The 27941-nt window shown below is 40.3% G+C and overlaps 1 protein-coding gene and 1 pseudogene across 1 annotated transcript in view; both read right to left on the reverse strand.

The window, feature by feature from the left end:
- Positions 1–2371: 2371 nt before the first annotated feature.
- HAO1 (hydroxyacid oxidase 1) overlaps positions 2372–27941 on the reverse strand; it is a 50450-nt gene continuing 24880 nt past the window's right edge. Inside the window, exons 4-8 of the mRNA XM_025876183.2 lie at positions 21142–21317; positions 10755–10846; positions 6185–6343; positions 6009–6078; positions 2372–4282 (exon numbers count right to left, since the gene is read on the reverse strand). Of these exons, the coding sequence (XP_025731968.1) occupies positions 4212–4282; positions 6009–6078; positions 6185–6343; positions 10755–10846; positions 21142–21317 (568 nt within the window). The 3' untranslated portion in view covers positions 2372–4211. The remainder of the gene's footprint in view (positions 4283–6008; positions 6079–6184; positions 6344–10754; positions 10847–21141; positions 21318–27941) is intronic.
- On the reverse strand, positions 14047–15804 carry LOC112827523 (ATP synthase F(1) complex subunit beta, mitochondrial pseudogene; annotated as a pseudogene).

Consider the following 27941-nt stretch of genomic DNA (forward strand, 5'->3'; position numbering starts at 1 on the left):
AAAAATAAGCTGTTCTAACTTCCCCCAACCAACTAGGGGCAATCACAGGAGGGAGAAAAGAAGGCAACTATTGCTCAAGGTAGATTTGTATAAAGCCAGGAAATTGCATCTTTTAAAATGGATAAGATTTCCCATCACATAAACATATAATAATAGTCTTCCATCATTTGGGCTAACATTTATATTACCTAAGTTAAACCATCATCGTGATGTTGTTCTATTATTGGCATGTGACAGAGTGCATGTTGGAGCAAATATAAGTTCAGAAAGCATCCTCTATCTTCACATGATAAGAAGTCTTCAGACTTTCCTAAACAGACAAACTTTGTTTTGTTGCTATGCAACCTACATGCAATAGTCCCTCAGACAGTAAATAGATTATGAATTTTACAATGAAAAGTCTTTTCTCCCTATTTGAGAACAAGCCACGACTTCCTTTCATGCTGTCCTAATCCACCACAACCCTCTAAAGCTGTTTCACAAATGCAAATGTTTTGGCAAGATAAATAAATGAATGAATAACACAGCAATGACACAGATGAGGTTTGCAAACTGCACGCTAAGAAGCATCAATGCCATTTGATTCATTCTTGTAAGACTGTGAACCTGGGCTCCCTGAGCCTGGCAGAGAGAAGGAAGTTTACTTCACATCCACAGTTTTCCAGACAGCAGAATGTACACAAGCTTAAACAACAGAGGTTCTGAGGAATTCTGCTGGCAGGCCCCCATCGGTGCTACATGTCTCAGACATGACTCTGTTCAGGAGCATTAGAAGGATTTTAGCCATGAGGGAAACATCTGTGGGGACAAGACGTGACAGTCGTTGAGAACCAGTGACTCACGGGCCAAACATGGGCCACAACTGTGTTTAACGTGACCTGCACAGTGCTCGAGATGTCAAATATTCACCAACATTTAATTTCTCTCTGTAAAAATGTAGATGTCTCCATCTTTTCTTGAAAAATCGGAAAATAAGACTGAGCTTATATTTTCACAAAAATCAGTGGGGATTGGCTTTCAGTGGAAACACTGCAAACAACCCAAACATAGAACAACAGGAGAATGGATTGATAAATTGTGGTATTTTTGACACTGGATTTACTACAGAGCAAAAGATGGAACTAACTGCAGATATACTCAACAACACAAATGGATTTCACATACACTGTACAAAAGAAACCAAAAACAAAAAGCACATATTGTATGGTTTCATGTATACAAACATGAAACACTTAGTCTGATAAAAAGGAATAGTTATCGGCCAAAACTAATCAGTGGTGATGGAAGTTAGCGTGAGGTCACTTCTGGTAGAGCGGGTACTTTTGGAGATGATGGAAATGTTCTGTATCTTGATCTGGGAGATGGTGGTGGAGCAGTGATGTGGGTGTCTATGTAAAATGCATTCACCTATCCACCTAGGTTTCAACACTTGCTATATCTCACTGTAAGTACTTTATACCTCAAGAAGAAAGAAAATTCAACAAAGAGAATCAATTGGCTAAGGAGAAGTTGCCCTTTGTAGGTGGGGCATGGTTCATACACAACAGCTGGCTCATTACATGATTGGCCAGGCAAATCTGATTCGATGCTTCTTCCTTTAGACTAGATGGGTGGTTCTCAAAGTATGATGCCCAGATAAGCAGTATCAGCCTCACCTGGAAGCAGGTTAGAAATGCAGATTGCCAGCTCCCTCCCCAGACCTGCTGCATCAGAATCTGTGGGCATGAGGCTTAGCACTCTGTTTTAACCGGTCCTCTGGGTGATAGTTTGAGAAGCACCACTCTAGAGCAATATATACATTCAATAACATCCCAGAAAAGCAGAGTTGGCCTATATTAAACTATCCATTCCCTTTTACCCCTTCCTCAACATATTGCAGAAAACTCAGCAACAGAAAAGTCAATTGGCTCCCTCAGAAAACTTCTATCAAGTTCAAGTAACAAATCTTCAGAAAGAGATGTGCAACCAATGTGCCCCATTTCTGTCTTAGCCATCAGATAGCTTTAGTTTTAGGATTATTACAACTGGACTGGAGACACACTCAAAGAAAAATGAAAACAACTTTATATCTTTCTGATGATGGAAATAATGTATATCACAGAAGCTTCAGTGATATTACAATTCTGAAGAAAAACTGAAAAGCTACATTCAAGTAGGTAGCATGGCTCTAGGGGTCATAAAAGTGTTCAGAAACTCACAAATTAAGAGCACTAATCCCATCTCACATAACTTGCATAAAACTTAAAACACGTGGATGTCCACTTGCTGGGAAAGTTATCAACTTTTCTTTTTCACCACCCAACCACATACTATGATGTAGTCAAAGTAGACATTTTTGCCAACAGAAAAGACATTTCTGAATCAGTTGGGGGAATCAAAGAGGTGTTTATTACATACTTATTAATTGATTAACATTAATTGCAAGTACATTACACAGTTACATGATATGATATGCCCCACCTTCTTCACATTTGGAGAAATTTTGAAGGATAATTATTCCTTTTTATCAGATTAAGTGTTTCTTTGTTATCAGGCTAAATTAATAATTTTAGAAAGAAAGCACTATGTTTGTGTACATCATAGCATTTAGGAAAGGCCTAGCATTTAAGGAAAAGGAAAGAGGGAGGGAGGGAGAGAGAGATCTGAGAATAATAAAACATTGTAAAAAAACAATAAAACATAACCTAACAATCATATTTTTAGGTAGTGATTCTCTCAATTGTTTCATTTAATATTTCACAGTGGTTGAACAACCAGGGAGATGGTAATACGTAAATTTCAAAATTATGTTGGCTACCAAGTTCACCTCCAATCTGCCAAATGCCCAGTTTGGGGAATAAATTTAAGTCACATGACCGGGGCTTCACATGCACACTACCAATATGGTTGCATAGGATTCTACACTCAGAAGGGGGCCTCACACTTGCGTTTCATGCTCTGTGGTTGTTGGATTGAAATTCTCAATAATTTTATCTTTGAGTTTGCATTTTATGAGTCAAAGGCAAGGGACAATGAAACATGTGCTAGGGGCGTGGAGCCTAGAATCATACAATGTCTCGTCTCCTGCCATCTGCCCACCTCCCCTGAATGAGTCCTTGGCTTGTCTCACCCATCAGCCAGTGATGGGCACCGCTGTCCACTCCTGACGGGGACCTGGGCGCAGGCGCAGAAGAAGCAGGGCATATCACAGGATGGTGGTCAAGCACCCGTCCTGCTCTGTGAGTATCCTCATGCCCAAGGAAACATGACATTAAATAGCAAATAAAAGATACCATGACAAGTTAAGAGAAAAACCGTGGAAGGAAGGAAAGGACTTTTTCCTGCTTTTTGAACAAGTGGCCCACATTTTCATTTGGCACGATCCTCACAAATCATGTAGCTGGCTCTGCATATGACCATGAGTGGAAAGAAAGCAACAGAATAAAGAAGAGCTAGAAGGTATAAGAGAATTAATGAGCAACAGGGCAGTGACTAGGGTTCAGAGATTAAAATGGTTGAATTTCATATTGTTACAAATGGACCAGATATATTCTTTTCAAAAATGCTTTATTTGTTTCTGATTAAGAAGTAATATGTGTATCATAAAATATGCAGATAGATGCAGACACTAAAGATGGGAACAGAAACCTACATTCAAAGAAGTAGCCTAAGTCAGGGTGTTAAAAAGTATCTAGAAAGTCACCAGTTACCACCAACTCGTCCCAATTCTATCAAGAGCTGACTCCTCAGCATTGGGAATCTAAATCTCCTGTTTCTCTAGGCATGTCCAACCTTTTGAACCCTAGCTTACAATTTAGGAACACTGCTTTAAGGATATCTAAACACAATGCAGATTAATAAACAGTGAGATCATTATCTTTTTACCTCAGGGATAGCTACCTCCCATTTTACCAAAGGCTATCTTTTGTTTTTCAGCACTTTAGCCTGCCAGGGGATGACGTTGTCTAAACACATTTTCAATGTTTTCTTTTTAACAGTTAATATATTTCCAGGATGCAAGTCCATTTCTTTCTAAAAGGTTCCTAGGACACCCATTGAAAAGTCAAAAGCAATGAGCTCAAAGGGATTGCTATTTTGTTGGAGAAGAACGACACCCTTTGTGTTGAAGTGGGGTATTGCAGACTGTGGTCACTCTCTGCACAGTGTCTCTTTGTCAAGTAATACATGCCGAGAAAAAAAAAATAATACAGATGGGAAAATATTGTGCACTGTCAGATCTTGGAAACGGCCGAAGGGTTTTTCCTCACCAATGTCTTGTCGATGACTTTCACATTCTGGCACCCTGAAAAAATAATGCATACATTTAATATGAAATGAATGCAATAATAATCAGGCAGGTAATCGTTTTCCCAAGGAATGTAAAACTTGACAAATGCAAGGTTTATGATTCAAGGTAAGCTTGCCAAATCTTATGTGGCATGAGACCACTTTTATTACCTAAACAGTCCTTAACACAAAATGACTGGCACATATTTTTATTAACACAAAGAGTATATTCTTTCTGCCACATTTAATAGAGAGTCAGCGGCTGAAAGCTCTCTTTTAGGATATGTCTGTAGCAAATTAAAATGCATAGTGAGGATTCACAGAATGGCATTCTTCTCTCCCTGAGGCTGTGTCCACACAGGCTCAGCGCGGTAGCAGTAGACAATTGATCTTGGGAATTCTATCTACAAGGACCGTCTGGGTGATATGGATTACAGAAAAGGAAACCCTCATTACCTTCAGAAGTGGATAATTGACTCAAAGGCATTCTTTGCATCCAGAGGTCCATTCTGAGTCAAATTCAAAACAGTAACTAGTAATAATGGCGCTTATATTTTACTCATTTCTCCGACAAATACTATTTGTGTGCTGGGCGCTGCTCTAAACACTGGAAATACTGCATTGAAGACAGCAAAGATCCCTGCCTCATGCTTCTTATATCTCCAGAGGAAAAGAGAATATGTAATGCAAGTAATTTAAGAAGTAAATCATATGATGGATGATGTATAGGTAATGGGTGCCATGGGAGAAGAATGAGGTAGTCACAGGGAGAGAAAACTGGCAGCTGAGGGGCACCTGGGTGGCTCAGTTGGTTAAGCATCTGCCTTCAGCTCGGGTCATGATCTCAGGGTCCTGGGATCGAGCCCTGCGTCGGCTCCCTGCTCAGCGGGGAGTCTGCTTCTGCCTCTCCTCCCTGCTTGTGTTCTCTCTCACTCGCTCTCTCTCAAATAAATAAATAAAATCTTTAAAAAAAAAAAAAAGGAAGAAAAGAAAACTGGCAGCTCAGTGGATGCATGGAGGATGGATTGCCATTTTTTAAATAAGGTGGTCAGGATGGCACCCTTTGAGAAAATATGATTTCAGTGAAAACTTGGAGAATGTTGGCCGTGTAGAACAGGCTGGGAGGGAGAAGGGGGCAAGGTGGACAGACAGACCAGCAATGCCCAAGGGGAGAGAGGCTCTGATTAGGAAAAAACACAGAGAACCTATTGGAGTAGCGAGTGAGCTCAGGTTCTGATCACATTTTGCAGATAGAGCTCCTGAAAATGTGAATAGAGCTCCTGTCAATGTGTGAGGGAAATGAGGAGTCAAAAGTGACTCAAGATTTTTGAAACAACGGTACTATCAAGAACTGAGACTGGAGAGTCTGCAGATGGAGCAGGTTCAATAGGGAAAGTTAGCAGTTTCATTTGGACACGCCAGTGGAGGTGTTGACTAGCCAGCTAGAATTTTTGCTCATGTGTTATGAGACGAGGAGGAGTAGAGGAGAGCGTTCGCCCTTCAAGTACTCACACTCGCCCAAACAGCCCTGATGAGACTGTCAAAGACAGAGGCAAAGCGACTGTTCCAGGCTGTGGACTCCCTTTGTCCAGAGAGTGCTCTGTCCTAGAGGTGTAAACACGGAGCCAACTTCAAATTTCATTACAGCCCAAATGACTCCATCTTCTTCCCCCTCGAGTTTACTGCTCTCCACCAAGGAGTGCACAAGAAGAAAAGTTGGGAAGGAGAATGGCAAGTCTTACCACTCAGAGCCAAGGCCAATCGGAATTCTTCCTTTAGTATCTCAAGGACATCTTGAACACCTTTCTCTCCCTAAGCAAGTAAAAGATACAGATCTTTGGAGTAAGTCGGTCTGACTTGATTCATGCGTTTATCTCACTGTTGTTCTGGTTTATTTATTTCGTTGTCCTCCAATTACCTGGGAAGCCAAGCCCCAGATGATCGGTCTCCCCACAAACACAGCTTTGGCTCCCAAGGCTAGAGCTTTCAGAACATCAGTGCCTTTCCGAACACCCCCATCCAGGAAGACTTCTACCTTCCCTTCCACAGCTTCCACAATTTCCGGCAGAGCATCAATCTGCAGGGAGGAGAGGTCAATCATGTGAGGCTATGCATGTTGAAGTGTTACCCAGCTCAGCCCCCATGGCCATTGACCATCTGACGAGGGTTTAGCGTGAAAGAAGCTAAGCAGGTTTGGAATCAACAGTACAATTATTCCCTCCTGGAAGAAAAAGGGTGCAAATGTCAGTACCCAAAACACCTACTAAATTTGGAGTTGAGTGGCTTATTTTTATTTCGAAGTTCAAGACTTTTTTTTTCCATTCCTGATTTCAAATTCAAAGATCATGATTTAAAAAAATATATAAACAAAATTTTAATACACATAATGACCTTTTATAGCTATGCTTTATAAAATGCATAGAAGTATCTTGCTCATATAAATTATTCTGTACGTTATTTACCCATTGAAAATCATTTGTTAAAATTAATACTTAATTGATGGTGGAAGCAGTGGTGTATAAAAATGCAAGCAGGGCTAGCAATGAAAATCCTACTCTCTGATTTCCCCCACCAACATCTTTTGCATCCAACCATATATTAGAGAACTCTCAATGCAAATATCTTTCTTGCTTTCAAAGGACTATGACCACAGGCACCTTGAAGGTCCTTGTCTTGATTGACAATTGATGATGGGCTTGTATCAGCACCAGAGAATACAAGAGACTCATGCAGGTTGAACTGGTGGACCGCAATACGGTTCCTGATCCTTCACACCACTCTGAAACCACTCTTTTTTCCAAGGCACCTTTGCAGTGTCTCCTGATAAAGGAAACAGAGTGCACTGGCCTGCTCCTTGACATTGGCCTTGGCCTTGCAACTTACTTGGGCCAATAACATGTGAGCAGAGGTGGCAGAGTGCCATTTCGGGGCACAGACCTTAAATGACCTCATGCATGTCAACTTTCTCTGGCACCTGTGCCACTTGCCATGAGAGAAGTACCCTCTGGGCACTGCTTTCCATATAGCTGGGGCCCCAGGATAAACACTCAGGAATTCAGGAAGCAGCGTTAGCTCAGCTAAGCCCAGCTGGACTCGAAACTCGGAGCACAGCCACCTAACCAGTACCAAGTCCAGATCAGCAGAGTGCCCCCCCATTCCACCCCCCACCAATTGACACAAAGTTTCATGGGAATAAATGACTTGATTTAAATCACTGAGTTTGGAATCTGCTATTTCATAGCATCATGTGGCAATAGCTAATAGAGTTGGCAAATAACCAATACAGTTAACAGCTAATAACTGATAGAGTTGTATATTTTGTGTAAATCTTTGCACTCGAGAATGGAAATAATTCACAACATGACCTGAAGGTCAAAAGCTGTAGAAATTACCCACGTTCATTCCCAAATATTTGAGCATAAAATGAAGTCCAATCCCCATTTAAAATGCATGCTGAAGAAGCGACCACGCATTTGAGTGCAGTTTTTCTAGACATAATTAGTGCTGAAACCACTCAAAGGCTTTCCAACTTCTCCCCCAAAATTGTAGAGGCTCAACTTAAAAAGAGTTTTATGTAAAAGGCTGAAGACCAAACCCAGCTACAGATTTGGAGGAAGTGAAGGCAACTTTTGGCGCACAGCCCCTAAGTGTTTGGCAGGTAATGTGATTTTCCCCTTTTCCTTTTGGCTTCTCTGCCTTGCCAAACATGCTTTGGATCCATTTACATATGTCCCTTTACCTATACATAGTCCTCCTTTTACATTCAGGCAAGTTACATCAACATATAAATGCTATAATTTCCAAGAGATGATGCAAGCCATAATTAAGCATATTTCCCCATTTGAAACCAAAACCAAAGAAAAATATTAGCTAGCTTGGGTTCAATACACATTTTCAAAGTCAGGCAAATCAAGTCTGTTTACGATATTTCCAATGCCCAACCTGGCCTAAGAGGAAGCTAATAAGGATACTTAAAATGTGAATTCCGGGCTATAAAATGGAACCCCGATTGGTGCTTTTGGTGTCTGTGGACAAGGATGTTCTATCCATTGCTGAGCATTTCTATCCTCCCCCTCTTTCTTTCCATAACTGCAGTTTCACTGGGTGTATATTTCAGAGAATAATTCTGATCAGAGGAGATTAAATAAATAAATACAGTAGACAAATCCACTATTTTACAACTGTTACATTTCCTCTTTCCAGCTTGCTACACATCTGAAAGACCATTCATTTTGGTTTTTCTTTCCTTCGTGATTCTTTAGACAACTAATTGTGGGCTCACCTCCCGTGGGGTTAATCTACAGGAAAATACACTACGATCCCGATAAACTGGCTAACTCATCCATCCATTCACTGACTTAGCAGCCTGTATATTCAAGCCACCGTGCAAGAAGGTCTAAGGGAGCCAACAAGAATCCCACAAGGTTGTGACTCACAAGGAGACTTTTCCCATTCCTGCTCAAGTCACACTCTTCCAGGATGTTCCCTGTCCCACAAAACTACTCACAGGGAGCGTCCACCTTTCTATCTTCCCATAACATCCATCGGTATACTCCCGATTGCTCATGTTTTGGGCATGGAACCCTTTAAAGGTCTCAAACCAAAGCAGGGCACCTGGGTGGCTCAGTTGGTTAAGTGTCTGACTTTTTGATTTCAACTCAGGCCCTGATCTCAGGGTCGTGAGATTGTGCCCTGTGTCTGCTTACTGCTTAACATTCTCTCTCTCCCTCTTCCTCTGCCCCCTCCCGACCAGCTCTCTCTCTCTCTCAAAAAAAAAAAAAAAGTTTTCAAATCAAAGCAATTGAACATAGACAAAGAAGATAAAGCCAGAGACGCTTTAGTTAAAAGCATCTCAAAACCTACATACTGAGGGAAAAATATCTTCACTGTAAGTCGAATCTAATCTCACATTTCTCTCACCATCGTGGGCCTCAAATATGCTCTAAAGCTTGAGGCAAAACCCAAGCAAGCATCTCCTCTCTTCACAAAGCATGCAAAGGGGAGTGTCATTGTTTTTTTTAAAACAGTCTCTGAGACCACAGCTCAAAAAGCCCTTTTAGATAAGTTTCCATATCCCCTTGGCCAGAGGGAAATAAACCACACCATTTAGATATTTTCCCCTTAAAATCTAGTTAGATTTGATTTCAGTAGATTTAGATTTTATTTTTTGAAAACAAACTTAATTTGGCTGGCACATTAAGTCTATGTCTTCATGCACGAGAGGCGTAAATCTGCAAAAGAGCCTCAAGCTGTGACAAACTTCTCCTCTCTGCCCAGAGGAGGTCTTCATTCTCCACCTCTCTTTACCTGCAGGCAGCACTTAGTATCACCGAAGAAGACGGGTCTCTGTAAGTAAAGCTGAATTGGGAAGGACTGAAAACTCCCAGTTTTGTGATTTGATTCTTGACTCTGTGATCCTACAGTGTGCAAAGGTGAGGTTCATTCCTACCATTAGCGCTTTAGGAAAAACTGTGAGTACAAATATGGATGGCATCCCAGTATTCCCCTGTAGTCGTTTAGTCTGTCCTAAGACCCACATGACTGGTCTATGGATTTATCGAAATCAACCTGCTGGTTCAATGAAAGAGTAATCCACTACTACTTGACAAAACTATTTGTCCTACTGTACTTCCGGTCGTTTGAATAAATTCATTGGTCATCCCAGTTAAAGCCATCCATATAATAACTATGACTGAACGACTCTGATAACATCTGATAACCCTCTTGGAGCTAATTGCTCTCCTCCACAGTTTTAACTCAGTCCCACAGCTCTTCAAGCCAGTTTGGTTTACTTTTATATCTAGACTCTGGATTCAGATTTGTCTGGTACAGTGTGTACAGTGTCTAAAAAACCACAAATGCACATTGGAATCTCATGGGTAGCTTTAAAAAAAAAAATGGTGCCTCTGCCCCCTGCCCCCAGATACTCTGATGAGTTGATCTATTGTGCAGCCTGTGCATCAGGATTCGTTAAAGTTCCCCAGATGATACTCTTCCTTTCCCCCACCCACCAACCCTCTCTCTGCAGCTTCTTAACTCCCACATCCACAAGAAATTTCAGTCTTCCTCTCCGCCCGACTTCTTGTACCAATGATCTCAAACTCCACCCAAGCCTTTTATAATTACAATTGTCTGTTAGCTCCTCTTCTTTGGACTCCCATGATGTAATCATTTCTTTCATACTCTAATTTACATTATAACTTTCAGAGTACCTATGAATACAAGAATAATCCCTGCCCACAAAGGACTTATTATTTAATAGTGACTTTTATAAGCTTACAAATAAATGTATTAGATGAATTAATGATCTAATCTAGGTAGATATATGCCACTAAATTTAAAATCCAAGATCTCATCTGTTCGCACACATTTTGCCTTGAATGGTCTCACACACAAAATACACAGAAAAGAGCCAGACACAGAGATAGTCCAAACTGTGATGGAAATGAGAACTCCAAAGGGAAATCTCAGCATTTGCTGAAACTCACAGTGGCTGGCACCCCATCAAGTTGTCGAGCCCCGTGATTCGACACCAAGATCCCATTCAAGCCATGTTTAACTGCCTGCCGGGCGTCATCACCTGAAAAGAGCAAGACCGCCATTGTATGAAAAAAGACAACTTAACAGAAGGCTTGGGTTTAGAAGGTGAAAGGTCCCAGTCAAAAGGAGCCTGACCTCACACATCTATATCTTGCTCAGAACCTTTAGCATAGAAATACACCAACAGTTAGATCTAGAATAGTAGTGACAGTTTCCTTGGCCAAAATGTTAGCACCTCTAACAATTGCATCATGACATAAAATTTTCAATAGACAGCGAATTGACATGCAGTTAAAATTTATTTATTCTCATGTGGAAGTACTCCTGCTAAGTATTTTTATTGTTATTAATAAGGTCATACCATTTAACATTTAGCAGAATTATTCCTCTGCAATTTGGAGAGCATAAAAGAATACATAAGTGGCAAGCACATGAAGTATAACATGGAGGGAACAAGACTATTCCAAAAACATTCTTTAATACAAAGTTATATCTTCAATTATTAAGTTATATTGTTCTATAATTAAATGTATTTTGCCCATTGAAGTATATAAAAATAAACAAAAATTAAAATTATATGCTATGTCTTAATCATGCTTCAAAATATATCAAACTTCTGAAAATATAGTTTTAAAATAGATTAGGGGTGCCTGGGTGGCTCAGTTGGTTAAGTGTCACCTTCGGCTTGGGTCAGGATCTCAGGGTCCTGGGATTGAACCCTGCATCCGGCTCCCTGCTCATCGAGAGTCTGCTTCTCTCTCTCATTCTCTCAAATAAATAAAATCTTAAAATAAATAAATAAATAAATAAATAAATAAATAAATAAATAAGATTAACATTCTCTCAAATCAATTTCTCCCTCATTTTTTATATTTTATATTTTAAACTCTTATTTTCAGCATGCTTCCAATAATAAACCATTCGCTAACAGAATCAGGAAAGTAACACTGGTTCTCTAATTTAACACTCAAAAATACTTGGTCTAATGTGGTGAAAATCAGATTTAGGTGATGTAATCAGACGGATATAGGACATTGTATATATTCATAAATTCAGCAGTGGAAATCAAGGGCATATCTAAGAATAATAAAAAAGACTCATAAAAGAATCTGTAATTCTGAGTATTTTAAAATTTTATTCTAAAACTCCATTTTTCCAAGCTGTGTTTTATTGAATGTTAGTTTTTTAAATATCCCCATTAAAAAAAATGATGCTAGTATTATTTTTCTTCGAAAATTATAGGTAGATGGGGTGCCTGAGTGGCTCAGTCAGTTAAGCGTCTGCCTTCGGCTCAGGTCATGATCCCAGGGTCCTGGGATCGAGCCCCGCATCAGGCTCCCTGCTCAGTGGGGAGTCTGCTTCTCCCTCTGCCCCTCCCCTCCACTTGTGCTCTCTCTCTGGCTCACTCTTTCTCTCTCTCTCAAATAAATAAAATCTTTAAAAAAAATAAAAAATAAAAAACAAAATTATAGGTAGATGAAAATGTTAAACTCATGTTTTATGGACTGAATGTCTGTGATCCCCCGCAAAGTTCATATGTTGAACCCCTAACCTCCAATGTGATAATATATGGAGATGGTGCCTTTGGAAAATCAGTAGGGTTTGATGAGGTCCTGAGAGTGGGGCTTTCATGAGGGTATTGGTGCCCTTATAAGAAAACATCGGGGAGCTTGCTGGCCCCCTCCCCCAAGCCCCACTCACACAAAGAACAGGTCATGTAAGTGCACAGGGAAAAGGCAGCCTCCAGAACCAAAGGGAAGAGCTCACACCAGAAACTGACCAGGCTGGAACCCTAATCTCAGACTTCCAGTCTCCAGAACTATGAGAAAAGAAATGTCTGCTGTGTAAGCCACATAGTCTATGGCATTTTGTAACGGCGGCTAGTGCTGACCTAGACATCATGTAATTGTGTTGTTGTTCTTGTTAGGGTTCACCTTTAAGGAATGCTCTGATGAGCCACAAGATACAATGAAGTAGTATGAAAGGTGTTCTGCTACACGAATTGCCAGTGTTTCCCAACTAATTAATTTGTATGTTATCTGTTCACCTCTAAGCCTGTGCTGTGTTATGCATTTTGTTATATACTCAATATGTGATTGATAATCTATATTTATTTCATATTAAATATACAATCTAATGTTTCTATGACACTGTTTTGGCTATCTGTTTTAATTCAAGCATGAATTGCAGATTGTGAGGTGCCATTGGAAACTTCTGAGTCACCCAAAGGGAAAAGGCCCTAGTACCAAGGTTGATAGATTTTTTTTTCTGATCCTATTGATTCATTCATATTTTAAATTTTAATATTGCTTCATATTTGGACCATACATGTTTTATTTCACAGCTTTATTTTCCTGGATTTCTAATTACATTTTTTCCCCTTTTTTCTCCAATTATCATGAGCCTTAAGACAATCCTCAAATTCTAGAGGGCCTGGGTGGTGCAGTTGTTTGAGCGACTGACTCTTGGTTTCAGCATGGGTTGTGATCTCGAGGTGTGAGACTGAGCCCCAAGTCAGGCTCCACACTCAGTGAGGAGTTTACTTGAGACTTTTTCTCCCTCACTCTGCCCCTCCCCTCTGCACTCAAGAGCACACACTATCTCTCAAATAAATCATTTTTTTAAAAAAGAGTATCCTCAAGTTCTTCAAACTTTCTAATTATCCTATCCAACCTATGTAAATCATCTTATTTTCCCTCTGGAGACATCCCCCCTGAGCCTTTTATTTTCTCTATCCTGCTCTGATTACTCTCAAGTTTGACTGCTGACCTTCATCCTAAGGATTGCTACTACTCTCTGAGGGTTGAATCTCTTGAAGTCTAATTTATGACTTCATTTGGTTTAGGTTTTCATTTGTGTGTAGTACATCCATTCCTTTGTAAGCTCCTAAAAAGGGATCCATGCGAGGTAAACTTACAGAGCACCTAAATAACTTCTTTTGTCTTTGGTGATTGGATTAGGTATAATATTCTAGGTTGAAAATCCTTTTCCTTAAAACCTCAAAGACATTGTTCCACTATCTTCTAGTGCCCCTTGTTGCTGACAAGAAGACTGATGCCAGTTTGATTCCCATTCTTTGTAAGTAACCTGTTTTATGTTTGTTTCCCTCTTAATACCCATTCCCCCCCGAAATTTCATAAAGGATGTAATAAATTACAATTTGTTTCCTCCATCTAATGACTTAGGTCTCCAGCATTCAAACACTGTCTAACAATTTCTTCCCTGCCTCTTTCCTTTTTTTTTTTTTTTGAGGGATCTACATTTTATTGGAAACCTTAAATACTCTTCAGACAGACAATATCTTCAAACAAGGCTCTCATATGGCCTACAGAGCAAACCGAGATTTTTGGATTAGGGGCAAGGAGAAGCACAGCACAGAAGAGGACCAGTGCTTAGTTTGCCAAAAGGACCTCCTCATGAATGCTCTTCAGCCAGTTTATCAGCTTTTGCCACAGCTTCTTCAATGGGTCCCACCATATAGAAGGCCTGTTCTGGGAGATGGTCACCTTCACCTGCCCAAATCTGCTGGAATCCTTTGATGGTCCCCTTCAGAGGTACCAGCTTCCCCATATGACCTGTGAAAACCTGAGCTACCTGGAATGGCTGAGACAAGAAACGCTGTATTTTCCATGCACGGGACACAGTCAACTTGTCTTCCTCAGAAAGTTCATCGATACCCAGGATGGCAATGATGTCCTGGAGAGATTTGTAGTCCTGTTAGGATCTTTTGCACCCCATGAGCAACATCATAATGCCCATTTCCAACAATGTTGGAATCCATGATTCAAGAGGTGGAATCCAGAAGATCCACATCTGGATAGATGACCAACTCAGCAATGGCATGGGACAGCACAGTGGTAGCATCCAAATGGTCAAAGGTAGTGGCAGGGGCAGGGGCAGTCAAGTCATCAGCAGGCACATAGATAGCCTGTACAGAAGTAATAGATCCCTTCTTGGTGGTGGTAATTCTTTCCTGCATGGTACCCATATCAGTGGCCAGGGTAAGCTGCTAGCCCACAGCAGAAGGGATTCTGCCCAATAAAGCAGACAGCTCAGAGCCAGCCTGGGTGAAGCAGAAGATGTTATCAATAAAGAGCAATACATCTTGACCCTCTTGGTCTCTGAAGTATTGGGCAACAGTCAGTCCAGTCAGAGCCACCCGGGCGTGAGCACCAGGTGGTTCATTCATTTGACCGTACACTAGTGCTACCTTGGAGGTAGCATCCTTTAAGTTGATAACACCAGACTCAATCATTTCATGGTATAAGTCATTGCCTTCATGAGTCCTCTCAACAACACCAGCAAACACAGAGTAACCACCATGGGCTTTGGGGACACTGTTGATCAACTCCATGATCAGTACCGTCTTGCCAACTCCAGCATCACCAAAGAGCCCAATTTTGCCACCCTTGGCATAGGGAGCCAGCAGATCCATGACTTTGATACCAGTAACCAGAATTTCCTGCTCAACACTCATCTCCATGAACTCAGGGGCCTCAGCATGAATAGGTGCAAATTGTTTGGTTTTGATGGGACCTCTCTCATTAATAGGTTCTCTGATGATGTTCATGATTCTGCCCAAGGTCTCAGGACCAACAGGAATTTTGATTGGTGCACCAGAATCCAGGACTTTCTGGCCTCTAACCAAGGCTTCTGTACCATCCATGGCAATAGTCCTTACTGTGCTCTCACCCAAATGCTGGGCCACCTCCAAAACCAGCCTGGTCTCTCTGCCTTGCACTTCCAGGGCATTTAGGATGGGTGGTAGTCCCTCATCAAACTGGACATCCACCACTGCACCAATGACCGCCACGATGCACCCGGTGGCAGCGCCTGCTTTTGACAAAGGAGATGTTTAAGCAGCATAGTCTCTGGCAAGCTGGAGCACTGCCGGGGTGGCCTGCAGTAAGACCTGGGCTTGGGGTAGCAGCGCTGAAGGGCCGAGTCCCCTCAAGGCCCCGAAGGCCGAATTAGCGGCCACACGACCCACAAGACCCAACAGGGTGGAGCCCGGGTGGAGACTCTTTCCTTTATTTTTCTATCTGAAGCCCCCATCAGTTAGATATTAAGCATTTTAAAGGGTCTTTAAGACTCTGTTTCACTTAATCATGTCTTCTATTTGTCTTGTTGTTCTTGTATATTTGGGGAAATATCATTGACTCTCTTGTTAAATCAAGAGATTTAATTCTTGAAATCCAGAAATTCCAGAAATCATGTTTATAATCTTTGAGAACTGTTTTATTTTAATATTCTGATTTTCTTTTCATGGGAGGTTCTTCTTATTTAGGTATACTTTCAGCTTCTCTGAATCTATCGTTTGGAATTTTTAAAGTTCTTTTTTTGTTTTGTTTTGTTTTATCTCTTTCCTCTGGGATCAGCTTTTCTGTAGATTTATCTTGGTCTTTTATGTTTTGGTGTTTTGGATATGCTTTATGATGCTACATTTTCCATTTATATTTAAGGAAGAAAGATTTGGGTCACTGTTTTGACTCTCTGGACTGTTTTGTAAATCACTTTCATTCCTTCCAAGTCTTTGCTTGTAGTAGAAACTCTTGGAGCTCCTTGTGAGACAAGACAAGGAATGTTAACTAAGGGGCTACTGGACTGGGAGCTCCTCACATGTCAGAACTGAGAACAGCATCATGTCATATCTTAAATGTTATCCACCCCTAGGTTATCCCAGCCATCCATCCATTTCTTTAGAAAGGATGCAGCTCCTATGCTAAGGCACCCATTGTTGCACAGGTGATAGAGGGAGGACAGCATGGCTGGTTGCTGTACGAGCTTCATGAACAGAGCTCCCATGAATCCCCTGGCTTTCTTCTCTACTTCTCATCCTCCATCTCTGTCACACCTGCAGACCAGACACCTAGCACCTTTCCAGCATCCATTATGGAAATTTCCCTGGCTCCTCCAGGGTGCTTCTGAATGTATCTGGAGGGGCAGGTTTTCTTTGCATTTTCCTCCTATCAACACATTCCCTTATACTTTGTTTCTCTCATAAATCTTTCGAAGTTTCTCCACTGTATGTGCCCTTCATTTTCCTTTGCTTTACTGTCATAAGACTTAAGTATTTTTGCATTTCCATACTTCAATTTCAGTGGCATCATGGGTTTGATGGGAGGGTACATATGTACTCAGTCCATCATTGGGAACAAGAAGCCCAATATATTATCATTTAAAACGTGTTTGGGAAAATTATTCTCTAAAATACGGCCCTAATACAATGTAAAATATATTTGCAGCTGGGGAGGTTTGTTCTGGTTATCTAATTGTGTGCATGATACCAAACATCAAGTCAAAAGTTAAAAAAAATAAATAAAAATATATGTAGTTACAACCTATGTTTTCAGAAATTGAAAATTATCAATAAACTGATCCTATGCAGTATGAAAAAATTATTAGCTGCTTAGGCTTAGTAATCAGACCACCTGGATTTTAATTTTGTATCTGCGACTTGCTTACTATGTAAGTGGCAAGTTTCTTAACTTCTTTGTGCATCAGTGTCCTAAACCATAAAATAGGTTTCACAGAAGATTGGCTTGTGTATTAAATTAGTTGAGTGAGTGTTTAGAAAGAGCCTGACACATGCTGAACACTCAGGTAAATATTAACTGTTACTATTAATTTCATCTGATGATACAGGAAGTATAAACTCAGAAGATGAGTAAGTGAAGGAAATTAGTTTGCTGGATGCTTTTGGCAAGTTTGTTTGAGTTTTGTCTATAACAATAAATTGTCATCCTAGTCAGGATTATGATTATAAAGAGCCTTTCATTTGAAGTAAGCACTACTTATACAACTGTTTATCTCCTATCACTTCAGGTGGTTTACCAGGTTCTTTTAGGCAGTGCTGGAAATGTAGGGGGAAATGACAGAATGGTTTGCTTAGAAGATAAGATCATGAGTAACCTGAGAAGCAAAATAAGAACAATTTATGACCAGATATGAACCCCTTTCATTAGCTGCCTATGAAACCTTGCCCAAAGTTTTATGTTTTATTTTAACCCAGAGAGAAAAACAATGTAGCCTTAACAGGAGGGTGAAAATATTCTGACTTAGCAAAAAGTTCAGGAATCCTTAATATTTTCATTAATCCTTGAAGTTTATTGCTATGGTATTCCATATATGTTAATTTGCCAGTTAATACATTAATTGATTGACAATTACAATAGTCAGTAAGGGATAGCACTGTTTGCTATCTTATTGATATATTATTTCTATATTTAATCGAAAATACCAAAGTGAAATGTAAGTACTTAAGATTTACCCTCAAACCCTTGGAACTTTTGACTCAGGACTCTGCTATTTCACAGGAATTTAGTAACTAAATCCTAGATGCATGGCAGCAGTTTTGAGCACAATCTGGAAACATTGAGTGAATATCTTTGAGAGTGTTGTGAAAAAAAGTATATAGGAAAAGAGCTAGTTACAGTTTTTTGAGAAACAAAAAGCTACTATGGAAATACCACTGAATAGTTTAAAAATATTTTTTATAAATTTTAAAACAATTCTGAAAAGCATTATGCCTTTGCTCATAAAGCCATTTGTTTATTAGCATGAGTTTTAGAAGACCAAATCCTATTTCAAATACTTGTTTGGAGTTTGTGTTGAAGTTTTCCAAGGGCAGAGTTTAACCACAGCAAGAGATTATTACATCTTGCACTTCAATTTGCATTCGTTAAGATGCAATTCTTAAAATGGTGGTAAGGGGGGAATATTTCATTAAGATCTTTCCAACTACCCATGATTTCATGTTCCTGCAAACATAATCTATACCTTTCTAGTCAAAGGAAAATGAAAGAGGTTGGGTGACTCTCAGTCTACCCATGTGACTTCTAGATGAAGATCTGTGAAATAGTGAGAACCAGATTTCCCAGAATTGGCCCTGCCCCTACCCAGCCCCCATCAAGACTGAGTTTATGCACTACTTGATGTAGTTGTCATGGAGATGATTCTTGTTTGTTAAATAAATGAAATAAATAGTTACAGAAAAACTAGACAATGTAAACTCTACATGTATAAATAAGTTATTTCCTTTCAAATGCCAAATGCTCTCTCTCTCTCTTTCTCTTGCTTTTGAGCTCTCTCTAATTATATAGACTCATAGTTTTCACTGACAATTTTACTCAGTAAACATTTGGGCCATCTATTGTGTGTAAAACACTATGAAACATGTGGAAAGAAGTCATATGATCCATACGGGTGAGAACAAAAAGAGGAGTTGGAGGGGGGTGGTCCTAGGTGAGATGACCCCAGAAGAAAGTTCTAGAAGCCAGAGTATTTTGCAACATAACACATGATAGTGAAGTCTAATTGAATAGATTTGCATCATATCCTAGAGGACAGAGTTCTAGAAAATGATGTATACTGGGAATCCTACATTGAAAAATTGGTTAAAAAATCAAATTACCTCATTCTTTTATATGTTCCCTATTTAACTTAGACAAACATGAGACTAGACTAAAACTTCATTCTTCTTTGGTGTTTTAAGCTATTTGCCCTGGGCCATCTCTGTGATGAGAGTGAATTAAATACTCGAAACGGCATTAATTTTCTAATTCAATCACATCTTCTCAGTTTCCTGAGGTCAGCCACAGTCATCTCTTGCGTGGGCAGCAACCATTCCTTAAATGTCCCCCTGACCACAATTTTGCAACCTCTATCCATTAGGCCCATTATATAATGCTTGATTTTTCTAAAATGCTAATCTGATGAGGTTGATTCCCTGATCAAGAACCTCAGTGGTTCTCAAACATCTTAAAGTCTACATGTTCCATAAAGTTTTACTCAGAACTGCTTTATTTTACCATTGTTTCAGTCTGAGTCTTTCGATATCAAGGCAAAATTCAAGCATTATCTTTCATTCTGAAATAAAACCTTCCCTAACTCACTCTTATAAGTGTCCATGCCCTATTTTAAACCCCACCCTAACACCGCATATCTGTATGCAGCACCTGTAACATCTTATTGAACGCAAATTCTTGTTTATTTGTCTGTCTCCTACAAGAATGGGCTCTCCTTTTATCCAAGGACCTCAAATTACTATCTCATTTTTAACTTTAGCACACACTAAGCATGATGAATGTTTACAAAATGAATGCCTGAGTGAGTAACTGAATGGATGATTACATGAATGAATTGGGGAAGAACCTTTGTGTTAGTGTTCTTTACTATCTAAAGTTGAAGGTAGCCATGGGAAGTAGCGCTAACAATCATGGATGACAATATGGATACCAGTAAAGTAAGTGAAACTGTTGTTTAAAGGTGTCTCTAATACCAAGATCCACTCTTTGAAGTATAATCCACAGAAATTTTGAACTGGAACAATGACCAACAGGAAAGAATGTAACAGTATTTTTTAACAGCACAGATTAAGACAGATCTGGATTTAAAAATATCTCCACTACTTAAAAGCTTTGCTGGGTCCATTCTTTTACTTCTATTAACTTCATTTCTGCATACTTGAGATTAAAGAGATAAAGCCAGGGGGATGCCTATAGCTTTATAAATGGGGGCCATGTGACTCACATATTCAAATAAAACTGATGAAATGTTTTGATTAGAAGTTGTTTCTGACCCTGAGATAAGTTAATAGAATCTCTCATCTCAGAGCCACTTACCTAAACATTCACATTTAACATAATAAATTTTTGGCAGTTTTCTATATAATCAACTAAAAAATGTTTTCAAAGGCAAGAAAACATTTTTTGTGGGTGAATACATTTATACTCCAAATTATTGAAGTCATTGGTACCTCCCTGTGGGATCTGAATACATGTGGATCCTGGGGAAGCAGTCAAGATTTTTAATACCCATGACTTGATATTTGAGGATTTTAGTGTCATAGTCAACTGTTCTTTATAGGGAGGTGATATGGGATTCACCACCCTCAAAAATTAGTCCTAGTCATTGGTAATTGTAGGGAACAGGAGAAAAATAGAAAAGGTTCTTAAAACGGGTCTGGCTGTCATAATATCATCCTTGGATTTCTTCTGGGTCTGAGAGCAGCTTGTTGTAGCTTTCAGACAAAGCAATGAACTCAAAACCTTTTGCCTAGATCTTGTCAAGCTCCATGATTTAGTGATGTCTCCAAGATAAGGCAGCAGCATCCCATGTTACCATGAAGGTAACTTCTTACTTCATGAGAGCCCAGCTCTTCAGTGTATTACTTAAGAATGAAGAAATATTTACTCACTAACATCAATAGGGAGAATTGAGAGATGGAATGTCTCCTTAGATTTCCATGTTAATTTTTCCTGATTATTTTCTCTCAAACATATCATGATTGTATCTACAAAGAATCATAAGATCAGTATGAGAAATAACACAAACCTCTCAAAATGCCTTTTGCAACAATTGGCAGTGATGTGAGCCCCCTCAGCCATTTAATATCCTCCCAGTTGATAGATGGGTCTATTAATTTATGTACATATGTAGCAAGTCCACTGTTGTATCCAAAATTTTCCTTAGGAGAAAATGCTAAATCATTGGTTTCAAAATTTTTCATTCTGCAATAAAGAGATACATAAAATGAGAAACTTCTCAAAGTTAGAGATAATTTTACAATGACTCATTCAATGAAAAATGAAATGTCACCCTTTTCAAATCAAGTAGATGTTCCTCAACCATCTATAGGTTGGTTGCATACATATTTCCTATGTTCTGGTGAAAGATTCCAGGCTAAATGTGACAATCAAGTGGACTTAATTGGTCACTTAAAGTTTATTGTGCATCTTAGGCTACGTTTATATAAAATAAAACAGTTTCAAGGAAAAACATATGGGCAAGTTCCAATATCTCTACCTTTTTAAGCCAGTTTATGAATATAGGCAACAGATTTGATGCTATTTTCAGCCAGCAATGCATATTAATTATAACAACGGACATTTGTTTGGTACATTACAATTTACAAAGGACTTTCATAAACCAGTATTACCACAATTTTTAAGAAAACTTTTAGAAAATAAAATTGATACTTTATGGTTCCCATTTTATATAGAAAATAAAAACAGAAGTGCAGAGCAAGATGTCCCCACAAATGAAATCAGCGTTTGGGCTCCAACCTGTGTCTCTGGACTTTTAATTACATTCTCTCTGCTCAGATCTCAGTTGCACCTTGGCGATTGCTTTTGACTTCAGGAAACTTTCCAATGTCCTTATACAAAATTCTAGAGGAGATTGGAACTGCAGTAACATCAGTTAATAACCTTCTGTCTGCTGTGACTGTAGATGCTTTCTCCTGCCCTACTATTATGGTGGTGGTGGTGGTGGGCACAGGGAGAAGTGGGAAGTGTTTCCCAGCAGATGAGTTGTCAGCTCTTGCTTTTCCCTCCACCATTTAGGTTGTTTTCTCTGAGGCTGTCTGCCTGCTGACTCAAACTTCCCAATCTTTCAGACAATCCTGGCCAGGGCTTGAGCTATCCAATTACCAAGATCTTCATTTCTTTGCCTATAATATGACCGTTAATTTATGTGCTAACTTGATTGGGCTAAAGGATGCCTAGATAGCCAGTAAAACATTATTTCTGGGTGTGTCTGTGAGGATGTTTCTGGATGAGATTAAATCGTAGACTAGAGTAAAGATGATAGGCCTCATTGATGTGGGTGGGCATCATCCAATCTGTTCAGGTCCTGAATACAACAAGAAAGTGGAGGAAGGACAAATTTGTTCTCTGTGCTTGAGCTGGGACATCCATCATCTCCTGACCTTGGACATTGAACCTACTGGTTGTCAAGCCTTCAGATTTAGACCAGGACTTACAGTATCATCCCCTGGTTCTTGGGCCTTCAGACTCAGACTGGGACTTACACCATTGATTCCCCTGCTTCTCAGGCCTTAGGCTTTAGACTAGAACTATACCACTGAATTTCCTGGGACTCCACTTATAGACAGCAGATTGTGGGACTTCTCAGACTCCATAACTGCAGAAGCCAATCCCTCCAAATCTCTGTGTGTGTGTGTGTGTATACCCTATTGGTTCTGTTTCTCTGGCGAATCTAATACATGTGACTTTCTCCTGCTCCTGAAGCCTGAGTAACCACCGACACAACAGACTTGAAGTGTCAAGGATGTTGGCATATAAATACCCCAGCTCCCTCACCACTATGAGGGCTAACTCTGAGATAGGTTATACCTCCTCTCCAGAATTTCCCAACAGATTTAAGGTTCAGTTGCCTGCAGTTGGAGCTGTCTTGGTAACATGCCCATTATTTGCTGCCTTCCTTCCTTGCACCACTTCCTCACTCCTCTACCAGTATCCCCTTCATCTTCCAAAGGAACTGCTTGCATTTAAGTCACTGGCTCACAATTTCCTCCTAGGGGAACCCAAACTGAGACACAACCCCATTGAGTTGCTGCCTTTCCCTGTGTCTAATTTTGTTGACCCAACTTAGACCAGGATTTCTCTAACTTACTTGTAAGATTCTGCTACTGGCTCACTCTACATCTGAAATCTTTTCTCTTGGCTTAATATTCTGATATCTTGACTAGATTTTGGCAGTTCCCTGAACTAGAAACAAAGTGTTTTCTGCTTGCACCTCTGATCACTAACTGGATAGATGACCATCTGGATACACAATGGCATCACCCCTGTGACTTAGCTGCCTACAGAAGCAAATCCAATTGCAAACTTCATTTCCCTGAAAGGCTGTCTTTGAATGATGACAGTGACCTGGATTCACCTTGCTTTTCTGCACATTATAAATTACTCTGCTAACCAATCTCCAATTTGGGTAAAAGTACAGCTGTATATTAATCTCTGGCTTAGTCATAGGTCTTTCTTTGCTTCTACTAGCTCTGCCATTGAACGTGTAAAGGATTTTGGAGCAATGACTATAACAATTTTTATATAAACCTGGAAGTACATAGGCACACTATTTTTAATTTTTTAAAGACTTACTTTAATACAATGTTTTTAGTATACTTTCAGCTGACATAGCTGGTTGTGTACTTCAAGGGGCATATATTATCATAAGGGCATGAACATTCACATCCCATCAAATTCTATTCAAGCCATTAGCAAAGTTTTCTCAATAAGGATTGAAGGGATGCCTGGTGGCTCAGTCGTTAAGCATCTGCTTTCAGCTCAGGTCATGATCCCAGGGTCCTGGGGTCGAGCCCTGCATCGGGCTCCCTGCTCAGCGGGAAGACTTATTCTCTCTCTCTCACTCCCCCTGCTTGTGCTCCCTCTCTCGCTGTGTCTCTCTCTGTCAAATAAATAAATAAATTCTTTTAAAAAAAATAAGGATTGAACAATTTGTCCTATAGTTTCATTGACTTGGGTAGCCACTAAAGGTAATTCTAAGAAAATTCGAACTTCATGAAAGTCATACTGGTCCCCACCTACTTGTTAGCTTCAGGTCAGATTTTGGCTGAAATATTTGGGCATTTCTTTTTATCAAACCATTTAGGGTTGTGCATTTTTTCACAGCCTTTGGTATTCTGTGGTTGTCTTAATTTGAATTAAGGTACGCTTTTGGTGAATAAACATATCTTTATTATGAAAACCTATTCCATTACCTAGAAATGGTATTAAGTGATATTAAATACCAAACTTTTAAATAATATTGTTAATAAGAAAAAGGTTCAGTCTGTCTATCCTATAGCAAGACCAGGGGGGCAAAGAAGAAAAACATCTGTATGTGTATATACTCTGCTTGGCACCCCACCCCCATCCCAAACAAGCTACAGTGTTTCAGCAGGGGCGGGGTGGAAGGGTGAAATGGATAGGAAAAAACAGAAACATGGATAAAATTATATAAATAACTGTTGTTATTCTTGGATGGTGAAATGCAGATCAACACTTGAATGAATGTTGCCTTACAGAAATTTCAGTGCACAATGAAGCCTTGTTGTTACTCTAAAACGTCGTTCAAAGCCAGAAGCCAAGAGAAAGTTTTCAGATATCTTGACAGAGACCCACGATGGAGTGTTTTACCAGTGCTTCTGAAGGAAACCTCCATGAATACTATTTTTATTCGAATTAGGACACATACACAAAAACCCTTAAAGTGGCTGCTGATAACCAAAGTATTCCATTTCTTGAGGAAGGAAAAGAGCCACATCAAAATAATAACACAATAACTCGGGACTTAATGCTCCAAATCCCGAGCTGTTTAATGACCCAAAGGCAAGGAAAAGAACCAGCCTTGTAAGGACCTCATTGTGCCCTGAATGGCCCCCAAATATACTTTTTAATCTAATATAGAAATTATTTTAGCTTTTAGTAAGTAGTAACAACTACTAAAGAAAGTGAAACATCATTGATTAACCAATAGTAACACTAATGATAATGAATATTATTGAGAAATATATTTTATTTACTATAAGTATTGATGATACGACATTAAAGACAAAGCTATGTGTCTCCATAATGGGAAACAAAATATAAGACAATAACCAGTAGAGCCCATGATATCAACACAATACGAGAAAGGAGGAGAGAGAGAGATTCATAATACATACAGAAATTGGCGCATGGGCCACCAGCATTTAATGCTGATTAGAAAACACTTACATTGAGACCATAGCCCTGCTAATTTCTTCCTCAGTGTGCTGGGCTGTTAGAAGAAACGGGCAAGGCATGGATTTTAAGTTTGAGCTCAAAATATTGTTTAACATTTTAGTAGTCATGTTTTACTGGGCAAATCTCACGTGATCTGATACATTTTTATCTACTGATTCAACATCACTTCTTGAGCACCTACCATGTGCCAGTGTTTTAAATGTTTAGGCTATACGAGTAAGTAAAACAATCAAAAGTACCTGGCCACCTAGGGTTAACATTCTAGCAAGGGGAGACAGCAAATAAACAATAAACATAATAAATAACTTATGGAGCATGTTAGAACATAAGTGCTATATAAAATAAAGGAAAAAAGTAGAGCAGAATAAGAGGATGTGAGCCAGTAGAGGCTGAACTTGAAAGTTTAAATATCATAATCAGACCGGTCCTCACTGAGAAGCTACCTTGTGGAGGACATTAGTGGAGCATTGTTACCGTATTTGTTTCCTGTTCCTGCTATAACAAATGACCACAACCTTTAAAATGACACAGATGAGGGCTTTAAAATGACACAGATTTATTATACTACAGTTCTGGAGGTCAAAAGTCCAAAATGTATCTCCCTGGACTAAACTCGAGGTGTTGATAGGACTGTTTTCCTTCCAGAGGCTCTAGGGAAAAATCCATTTCCTTGCCTTTTCCAGCCTGTAGAGACCTACATGCCCTGACTCCTGATGATATCCCTCCAACTTCTGCTTCCAGCATCATTATCTCTTCTGACTCTTGACACTCCTGCTTCCCTCGTCTAAGGACCCTTTTAATTACGTTAAGCCTACTGGGATAATCCAGGATAATCACCCCATCTCAAGGCCCTTAACTTAATCACATTCAAAGTCCATTTTGCCACGTAAAATAACATATTCATAGGTTCCCGGGATTAGGACATGAATGTCTTTGGGAGCTTGCTATTTTGTTTAACACAGTTATATTGTGAATGTTTTCCTAAACCAAACAATTTAGAGGCTGTTGGCCCACGTACCCGGTTCTTCACAAATCTCTCTCCCTGCAAACCCTGTCCAGGGTCCCCATACATATTGTATCTCTATTCTGATCTCTACTACTTATTTTTATTTCGGTTTCCCACTAGAAAGACACGTAGATCCATCCTTGATGTCAAAGCCTAAAGGAAGGGAGGAAGTCAGTTGTGCATGGATTGGAGGAAAGATGTAAAAGGCAGAGGGAGGAGTCAGTTCTGAGGCTCTCGGGCACCAGCAAGCCTGGCGTGTTGAAAGGACCCTAAGGTAGCCTGTGCAGCTGGGAAGAGTGGATGGAGGTGAGGGTGCCAGGTGGTAAGGACTGAGTGGTAACTGGGTCCTGCTCACAGAAAGCCCCACAGGCTACTTTTATCACCAGAACTCTGGGAAGGCAATGGCCATCTGATCTTTTTCTGTGTGATCTGTTCTGCCCGTCATGATTAATGAATCATTTCAGGGCTATAGGGTTATAGGCACACAAATAGTTTTTGGTGTCATGTTTTACTTTGATCTTAGTCAATGATTGGAAATGCCTTTTCTTCCCTTTCAACTGCCCTGGTGCTCCACGAAAGACCCAAGGCTTTACCCAGGGTAAATGAACCATCTCCATGGGGTAGAGAGAGAGGAAAAAGGCCCCTGCCTCAAAGCCTGAGGAAATGAGTCTAGGGAACTGGCCTCACTCCTTGCTTCTTCCAAGAGCAGATGAGAATTTCCCTTACTCCCCCTCAGTTTCAGGAACCTCTGTGCCATTCATAATACACACATACATGTGTTTTGCGTATAGACCAAGCAGAGACTACCACACTCCTGAACTCTGGCTGGTCCCTGATGCCGAGAGTCAGGACCCTCCCCCCCCCCCCCCCCCCCCCCCCCCCCCCCCGCAACCCCCCTCTTCCCAGGCAGAGGAAGTAGCTAGGGCTGGAAGGAGCCACTGCTTTACAGACTCATTCTTCTCTGGATTTCCTGCCTCTCCCGCCTGCCAAACCTCACTTCTGAAAAGCCCGGCTTCACCTTCTATGAGTCAGGTCAGTGGCAGAAAAAAACCTGATTTCATATCAGGCTGTAACAGATGAGCTTTTTGGTTGTATGTGGCCTCAAGCGGAAGCCTGGGCCTCCCATTAGCGTGCTCTGCCTTCGGCTGCCGAATGTGGGCTGCTGAGGAGAGAACCTAGAGGGCACTGGCCTGCCCTGAAGCCCACGAGGACAAACAAGGACAATGTGCGCTCCAGGGGCCCAGGGCACCAGGCTGTGGGGTGTTTCCTGTGTTCCCCGTAACCTGGATATGTTGCTCATTATTTGATCATCTTCAGATGGGAGATGTGACAAGCTGGGGAGTCATGGCCACTCGTGAGCACATCGACAGCTGAAAAGGGCCTTTGTCTCCCTCCTGGTCCTTCTCATCATCTGGGCTGGAGCCCAGGAGCAAAGGAAAGGGGGAAAAAGCAGATCAACCTTCCAGCTCCTGACTGAGTGACCTGGCACAGATGACCTGTGTCATCTCCCCTGCCTGAATAGATACCGCTGTGAAACATGGTTTGTTATCCAGAACAAGAAAGTGCTTCTTAAGCCGCAAAAACACCCTACTGTATTCTTT

This window comes from Callorhinus ursinus, unplaced genomic scaffold (genome assembly GCF_003265705.2).
Source record: "Callorhinus ursinus isolate GAN/ISIS: 27379988/994484 unplaced genomic scaffold, GSC_fseal_2.0 scaffold29, whole genome shotgun sequence".
Lineage (NCBI taxonomy): Eukaryota > Metazoa > Chordata > Mammalia > Carnivora > Otariidae > Callorhinus > Callorhinus ursinus.